Source organism: Vigna unguiculata, chromosome 8 (genome assembly GCF_037176805.1).
Source record: "Vigna unguiculata cultivar grain cowpea cultivar isolate G323 ecotype 2 chromosome 8, ASM3717680v1, whole genome shotgun sequence".
Classification (NCBI taxonomy): Eukaryota; Viridiplantae; Streptophyta; class Magnoliopsida; order Fabales; family Fabaceae; genus Vigna; species Vigna unguiculata.
The window spans coordinates 26,303,276-26,312,711 of record NC_140799.1 but is presented as its reverse complement, the minus strand read 5'-3'; the positions used below and the strand labels follow the sequence as shown (position 1 = coordinate 26,312,711).

General features: G+C 31.5%; 1 protein-coding gene across 1 annotated transcript; it reads right to left on the bottom strand.

Annotated features, from left to right (window-relative positions):
• Window positions 1-2,282: 2,282 nt before the first annotated feature.
• On the bottom strand, window positions 2,283-2,755 carry LOC146884282 (uncharacterized). The gene has a single exon (XM_085665546.1). The coding sequence runs from the start codon at window positions 2,697-2,699 to the stop codon at window positions 2,460-2,462; it is 240 nt and encodes a 79-aa protein (XP_085521672.1). The 5' UTR covers window positions 2,700-2,755; the 3' UTR covers window positions 2,283-2,459.
• Window positions 2,756-9,436: the final 6,681 nt, after the last annotated feature.

Sequence of the window (9,436 nt, the reverse complement as noted above, 5' to 3'; positions counted from 1 at the left end):
CCGCTCCTGCATCCTAGACGAGGCCCTCCAGGCTGACCTCCTCCCCCCACCACGAAAGACAACCACCCCTCCTAACGCCGACATGACCAAGTATTGTCGGTACCACCGCAACCACGGTCATACTACAGAAGAGTGCAAAGCGCTCCAAGATAAGATCGAAGAACTGGTACGCGCCGGCCATTTTCGCCGCTTCATCCGCAGGGATGACCACGCCTCCTCCTCCCGAACCCGCCACCCTCCACGACACGACCACAGACGACATCCAAGCGGTGCCCACCAAAATAGCCACCCCACCCAACCCGACGACAAACAACCACAGCCCGCTCACACCAACATTACCCCTGCCGACCCCCCCTTACGAGGCACCATTAACACCATCTCTGGTGGCTTCGCAAGCGGAGGCTCCACCTCTTCCGCCAGAAAGAAACACCTCCGCCACATACAATCCATCAACCACATCACCCAATCCCATCACAGACGACGTATGCCCCCCATCGTATTCACAGATGACGACTTCCATGGCCTCGACTACCAGCAAGACGACCCCATGGTCATCACAGTTGAAATCGAAAATTATGCCGTTAAGAAAGTCCTGGTGGATCAAGGTAGCTCCGTTGACATCCTCTACTGGGCCACCTACCAAAAGTTACAACTCCCCGACACCGCTATGATACCATACGATGAACCCATATACGGCTTTTCTGGCGAACAAGTATCCACCTGGGGCTACATAGACCTCCATACCGTCTTTCGGGAAGGAACCCAAACAAAAACAATCCCAATCCGCTTCCTTATAGTCGACGCACCCACATCCTACAACATACTCCTGGGCCGTCCTTCCCTCAATACCCTTGGTGCAGTCGTCTCTTAAAGTAATGGTTTGTTATTTTCCAAACAACAAAGCGTCTTTAAAATGGTTAAACATCTTAGGAAAAGCAATGAGAAGGAGTAAAATTTATTTCCATCTTTGAGGTACAATTCAATGTTTTCACATTAATCCACAATCTTGTTAAAATATGTTGGCTACTCCACCATAATTCTTGATTTGGAATATCGCAAACAGATACAATTGTTGTTCCAACCAAAGACTATGTGCCAAATATTTCATTATATATAGTGACTCAAATTTCATTCACATTGATGGAAAAGTTTTCTCCTTGTTACTTTCCCGAGTGTCTTATCCCCAAGACTAAAATATAGCACTTCTAGCTTCAGTTATCATGTTAGTATTGTCCTTCTAAGACAATGACGCTTACATATTCACCTCACCCTTTATCATATTGACACATTCTTGTTGTATCAAAATAATTACAATCTTGATCCTACATAATCAAACATTATTTTCTCTATAAAATATTACAGTGTCAAATTTGGTGATCATATCTTCAAACCTTGCTTTTCTTAACTTTTTTCTTTATATTTCCACAAATGATATCAATTGTCAGATTCATCAAACAATCACAAAAGAAAATATAAAAGTATGAGGTAAAAATACCTCATACATATAAATGTCATTCAAAACAATTGTATTATCAATTGTATTATAACAACAAAATTTATATATGAAGTGCGTTCTCAAACAATGCATATTGCATTCACATGTATGTCTTTATATATAGAATTAGGAAGCAAAGTTATAAATTCACATAACTGTTTATATAAAACACGATCTAATACAAATAATAAATAATACAATTGATTTTAATATTAATAGACACTCTTTAATGGACACAACCTTCTATATTGCTTCTCATAAAATAATTATGGAGTATAAAAAAAATGAGGTTAGTTAACGATTACATCAAATAAAATAAATAAAAGTCGTGATAAAAAGGCACTCAAAATCTATTATCACACGAACATTACAAAAATTAGCAAATTTTAAAACGTATTATGAACTTTAATCTTATATCTCAAACTCACGTCAAGAAGAATCTAACACCACTTGATACCCCTTGAAAGGTTTCAGGAATATATCGTCTTGTGGAATAGCATTCCGAACAAAGCAAAATTTACATCCACATCATCAAATTGAAAAATTGAAACAAGTTTGATGTAGAATTTAAATCCGCAGATTCCCCCTTTTCCCCTTTGATTTACAGTTAACAAGATTCACTGAAGGAACTTCATCATTTTCAATTACCCCATCCTATATAAACATTTTTCTTTAACCAGATAATGATTTTTCCTTCACATTCTTCAATAATCCTCGCCACTCTGATAAAACAGAGGATTCTCACAACATTAGTAAAGTAGCATTTCGCAGTACAACAATGATCCCATAGACAACAAGCTCATCTCATTTCATAATTGGATCATATACAAATAATTATACATAACAATACCAAAAGGGAAACAAAATTAAACGCAAGATTTAGTAGTATCACGAATTGAAAGAACCTTCTTAGTACTCAAAACTAGGAAACCAGAAAACCAGAAAACCCCAACATCATCAGAAATTATGAATCCGCAGGTTGGGTGTGGTTGCAATCTGAAATTCTGGAAATTTTTTTATGGTGCTGATTGGAGACCCACGAGAAACACCCACTTGCAGTTTTACCTTCAGAAGCTCCTTTGATTGTAGAAATCTTCATTTGGGTGCTTTTCTCTTCGTCTTCTCGTGCACTTTTTTTCCTCTTTTCCATGAACAATTTTCTCGCCATGTATGCTTCAGGGAGACCAAACCCAGGAGTTGCCATGCCCAATGAAAAAAAAATGATATTTGAAGTATTGAAGGTTTGTTTGAAATGGGAAGAAACAGGGGTTTGGTTTATATAGAGGTGCATTGGCGCAAAAAATGGTGAAAAAGTGGTCCACTCTAAAGTCAACAATTTCGAAGTCTAGGTGGGGCCCAGATAATTGGACCACACTTTAGAAAATTTTGATAGTTAAAAAATTGTTGATTTAGTCTCAAATTTACCAAATGTTAATCATTATGCCAACTATTTATTTTATACCTTGTAGGATTCTTGACCTGATTCAACATTAGTCAATTTAATTGTCAACTTCAAAGATAAAAAAATGGTGTTTTGATTCTCAAAATGATTAATTAATCGACCAAACTTATTACCTTAACAAGACAAGTTCTATTAATCAGCACATTAAAAAAATTAATCAAAACCCCATCATAACTTAATTTCTAAGATTTAACTTTTCAGTTTTAAAATTCAATTAAGAAAGTTAGTTTAAACAAATAAAGAATATACCGAGTAATTTAACTTGAACTGAATTTTTTTAAGACCAAGTTATTTGTTAATAGTTGACATAATGCGTGAATAAATAAGTTTATTTGTTTTATTATATTAAAACTATATTGGTTAAAATTTATAATAACAACAATAATCGTCTATTCTTGAAATAACTATTATTAATCTCTGCTAATTTCTTTTAGCAAATTAGCAAAATCGAATTAAGACGATAAAACATTTTATGTGTAATACTCACCCATTTATTCTCTTTCGCAAAATTTAACATACACTTTTCCCGAAAGTAGAGTATAATTTTGGTTTTCAAAATTGATACAGTTATTACATAATTATTTTTATTGATTTTATTCAATAATTTAATTTATATTATAATTAAATAATTCAATTCAGTATTTTATTGTTACTTAGAATTGTTAAATGGTTGTAACAAAAGATGAGCTTTTCAAAAAAATTAATGTTTCTGTTACACACTTTAAGGAGGAATGCTGCTACACCATTTTAAGCTCTTGTTTTTATACAGGTGTTACGTCATTGCTGACGTAAATGATGGCCCACGAAATTTTTTGTGTTTCCACGAAATTAAATGAAATTCGCTGATGGAACTAATGAAGTTTCATGGTTGCTGTAAAATTGAAAACAATTAGAAAAAAAAAACTGATATGAAATAAAGTTAATAATAAAAGTGAATAAAAGAAAGAATAAATAATGAAAAAATAGAGAATAATTTTTTTGTCTATTATTATTAATGAAAAGAGTTCTATTTATAAATATAACATGTAATTTATAAAGAAAACAAATCAACTAGTTAATACAAATATTTACATAAAGAATAATGAATCATATGAGTATGAATCATATGTATCAAATCAATGGACAATCATTAATTCATAACACTCCCCGTTAAGTGTCCATTGATAAGAGAATGTGTCTCATTAGAACCTTACTAGGAAAAACCCTTTATTATAAAAAATTTAGTGAAGAAAAAGAGTACAACATTATATATTCTTTAATAACATATTGTTCATCACATATTCTATTTCTCCTCTCGTGTAAACTTACATCATTAAGGTGACGGAGTCCGAACTTGTGAATCATTTACTCAAAAGTTCTTCTTGTAGTTGAAGAACTATATTTTGCTTAACAAATTTACAGCAAATGTAATATCATATCGAGTATAATCAGAAAGATACATTTGTGTTTCTATGGCACTGAGATATGGTGCTTCTAGACCAAGAAGATCTTCATCATTTTCTTGAGGTCTAAGAAGATCATTTATCAATATCTAACGACCTCACAACTATTAGAGTGCATAATGGATGTGACTTGTCCATTTAGAACATTTTACGCACCCTTGATTATATAAGCCTCTTGATGTATAATTTTTTTTTTGTTTAAATACTCAAATTTGTAATTTCAAACAAAAATTTTTCCTTTTCAAGATACTTCATCTTAAATTATTTCTTTAAGCAATCAATTGCCTTTGTGAGCTCATTAGGAGTTCCAACGATGTTTATGTCATTTACATAAATAGTAATTATGGCAAATTCATTTTTGGATCTTTTTATATAAATACAAGAACACATAGGATCATTTCTATATCCTTTTTTTAATAAGTACTTAATAAGACGGTTTATGTCACACATGTCCTGATTGCTTTAAGCAATAAAAGGGCTGTTCAATTTTATTGAATAACCCTTTTTAGAATTTGCCTTGTTGGGCAAATAAAATCCTTTAGGGATTTTCATTTAAATATGATTCTCAAGAGAACCGTGCAAATAGGTTGTAACATCATCCATTAAATGTAAATGCAAACCTTGTTGTATAACTAAGATAATAAAATATTGCAATGTTGTTGGATCCAATAGCAGAGAGTATGTCTTTTCACAATCAATATGAGGTTTTGTGAAAAATCTTGAGCAACCAATTATGCTTTGTATCTAACAATTTCATCATTCTTAATTTGATTTTTGCGCAAAAATCCATATGTACCCAACGGGTTTGACACCTTCAGGTGTGCGAACTAGAGTTCCAAAAAAACTTTTGTTTAGCAAGAAAATCTAGTTATGCTTCTTTGCATATGCCAATCATTTCTTTGTCGACAATCTTCAATGATCATTTATTATTGATCCTCATTGTCATTCATAGCATTCATTGCTATATTATATGTAAAAGTTTCGTCAATGTTGACTTCATTTTGGTTCCATAATATATGATTCGTGACATAACTTATTGAAATCTCATCATTTTCAACAATTTCAGGTACCTGAGATTCTTCTGGAACTGAATCATTAATTATGTCAAATGAATCTTTTGGAATTTCAACCTTTTTGATTAGGTCATCTTGCATTTGAGCTCCTTGTCTCATTCAAGAGTTTTTATAGTAGAGATAATTCATTCCAACCAATATTCTTTTCCAATTGTTTTCTTTCTCCCCCTAATGTTGGAAAAACTTATTCATCAAAGTGACAGTCAAAAAGTCAAACTATAAATAAGTTAAACTATTGGTAGTTCAAGATATTTCATTATTAAGGGAGAATCAAATTCAACATATATTCTCAATCGTCTCTAAGGACCCATCATAGTTCCTTTTGGTGGGGAAATTGAAACATATACACCACACTAAAAAAAATCTTACATGAGAATATTATGTCACTGACCAAAACCCAACTGCATAATATAATATTTGTGATAACTTGTTGGCTTGATGCGAATCAATAATGAAACATGCAAAATTGCATATTTCCAAGTAGCCATTGGAAGATTAGCTTTCATAAGTAATGGTCTTGCAACCAATTTTAGACGTTTTTATAATGATTTCGCAAGTCTATTTTGAGTATGAACATGTGTTACTGGATGCTCAACTTTAATTCTAATTGATATACAATACTCATGAAAAGCATGAGATGTAATTTCACCAGTATTATCAAAACAGATTTTCTTAATCGAATAATCTGTGAAATGAGCTCTTAATTGTACTAATAACTTTGCAAATACTTGATTACGAGTTGATAATAAACAAATATGTGACCATCTAGTTGTTGCATCAATTAAAACCATGAAATATATAAATGTTCCACATGGTGGGTGTATTGGACCACAAATATCACCCTGTATTCATTCTGAAAATGAGATTGACTCACTTCTAATTTTTCTAGTAATGGTCTTATTCTCAACTTCTGTGAATGTGTAGTACATGAGAACTCATTTAAGTTTTTTGACTCTTAAGTGGGTGTCCACATGAGTTTTTCAACCTTTTTTTCGTATCATAATAGATCAAGGATGACCCAACTGATCATACAAAACAAGGAATTCATTCTGATTCGTAAACTTCTAGTTTACCATGACATGCATTTTAATTGTACTAATAAACGTGTAGTACAAACTATAAGAGAATGTTGATAATTTCTCCAATACACTTTTTTTTTCCAACTCAATCGTAGAGATATAAAGATATTTCATATCTTTTTCATTGTTTGTCTCAATATGATATCCATTTAAATAAATATCCTTGAAACTTAATAAATTCCTATTCAACTTCTTAGTAGAAGTATAATAGCTCTTTTAGAGCCTTTAAATATATTTGTAGTACTATAAATAATACTAACATTGATGTCTCGCACTATCAAACAAGAGAAAATTTATTACTCTTGAGAATTGTATAAGTTATTTCACTATAAATAAGACACATATCCTTTGGTACTAGTGCAAACATTTTCTCTTTATATAAACGTAAATATCAATATGAGATTTTTTTTAACACTCTCATAACCAATGAGGTGATCAATATGTATTTCTATGTTCTTCTCATTATTTGAAGATGTTTTGGTGTACAATAAACACAACTCAAATGGCCTTTACCACCGTATTGTGCCACTTTTGGTGACAAAATGTGTTTTTGAAATTTCCTTTGTAACCATGTCCATAATCAATATCACAATCATGATCATGAAAATATAAATCAAATGTTGCTGCCTTCACTTTTGGGAATGGAGCAAAACTAATTGGACAGGTTTCATGATTTTCTATCAAAAGCTCATTGCTTTGTTCAGCCATACAAAGGCATGAAATAAATTCATAATATTTATTGTTGCATTCACTTATGGGAATGGAGCAGATTAGGCGAATCTCATGATTTTTCATCACAAGATTTATTGCTTTGTCAAACCATACATAGGCATGAAATAAATTCATAATATTTGTGAAATCTCTTTTCACAATATTTTTGTCACATGAGCAAATTAGTTGCTTAGATGCTTTGTTTCTTTCTTTAATGGTATCCCAATATCCATTGCATCTAAATGTATTTCAACATTTAAAATCCAATATAAGAAATTCTTCCTTGTAATATCAAGATGACAAATTCAAAATTTGTAAGATTTGTCATGTTTAAAATTAGTAATAATAATAGTAATAATCACCATAAAATAATAATAATAATAATCACTGTCATAATAAATAAAATAATAAGACGGAGATGAGAATTGATAAATTCAAACAATTCTTATCACAAGAAGAAGAATATAAGGTAAAATTGTATATAGAGAAAGGATTAGAAAAAATCTAGATTGAGACATGCAGTGCACTATCATTAGAGAGAATAGCTTCCACTAGTCCTCAGTTGGTTGGAGCATGATGCTAATAACGTTTTATGAAATAAAGCTAAGAAGAAAAGAGAATAGAAGAAAGAATAAACAAGGAGAGAATAGGGAGAAACTTTTTTGCGTATTATTATTAATAAGAAGAGTCATATTTATAGATACAACATGTAATCCATAAAGGAAATAAATCAACTAGTTAATACAAATATTTACATAAAGAGTAATGAATTATATGAGTAAATGTATCAAATCAATGGACAATAATTAATTCATAACAAAAACAATTTATTTAAGTCAATTCTACGATTTTAGTTCCTGAAATTTAAAATAATTATCTTTTAATTTTTAAGAAAATGTCTTTAATCCTTAGATACTGGTTTAAAAGATTTAATAATTTTTAAAATATATTTCGATCTTTGAACATAAATTTGAAGGATTAAAAGTTATTTGTACCTATTTTGTAGATTATAAAGTAATTTCCACCGAAATTATTTTTAATTCTAATAATGATGTAGCATTTAATTCGAACTTGAGACCTCTAAATAAGTTTAAAATAATTTCACCTAATTTATTTACGTATTTACTTATATATGAGTTTTTTTCTTCAAACCAGACTTATATGATTAAGTGATTTTTACGAGGTCGATTTATATTTTATAAAGTCTCTTAAGTTGATCTCAAAAGTGAGTTAAATATGTTTTTGATGTCTTAACTTTCAGTGAATTTTAGAATTAGTCTATTTTGAAATTTTGGACCAATTTAGTCATTTATCTTTCAAAATTCGTAGATTTAGTTCTTTCAAAATTGATTTATATTATATAAAGTCTCTTGAACTGATTTCAAAAGTTAGTGGTCTTGATTTTAAGGGTATATTGTCCTCTAGTCTTAAATTAGGGGGAGGTACCTACAAAAAACATTCTAATGTCAAAGTTAAAGTCAGTCTGAGATATGAGAGTCATACGTCAGAGTAAAAACGTAAGCATGATGTACTTCGCAAAACATGCCTTTTATACTAGATTTTATGGACCTTACCTGGTTGAACTTTTATTTACTTGACTTAATTACATGTTAATCACAATAAGTTGCTTAATCTTGAGTTAACTTTGTCTAAGGCAATTAGGTTTACCCAACCCATAGGACTGACATGTACCCGACCAGACCATGTATAGGTTGGTTTTCTTATATATGAAATCTTAGTAATCCTCAAATTGTGTACTATGGGGATACCTTGCCTGGATAATCCCGTCAATCCTTCAAGTCGTACACTTGGAGAAATACTTTGTCACATATACAACACAATGATTTAAATTATTTTCTTTACGAGTCAAGTTGACCTTTTTAATTTGAAAATATAGATGTACCTGATCGGTACTGTTTTAGTATGGAACAAGACGATCTCAAGAACCCTCTGTATCGATCCTTCTTCTACTCCTCTACGGACTCTTCCTAGATCTGCTTGTTGCATGAACTTTGAGGGTGGGGGTACCTACAGGCACTCCGACACTCAAGTCAAATAGTGATTTGATATGAGGCGTATGTAGTAAAGTGAGAAAAGCCTACCTCTTTGTAGTCACTAGACCCTAATAAGGATTATCTCTTTCCTTATTGGCTAAGATTGCTCGGTTGTACCTT

What these genes read in the sequence shown, in the direction of transcription:
- LOC146884282 (XM_085665546.1), bottom strand. Translation starts at nt 2,699, where the DNA reads ATGGCAACTCCTGGGTTTGGTCTCCCTGAAGCATACATGGCGAGAAAA.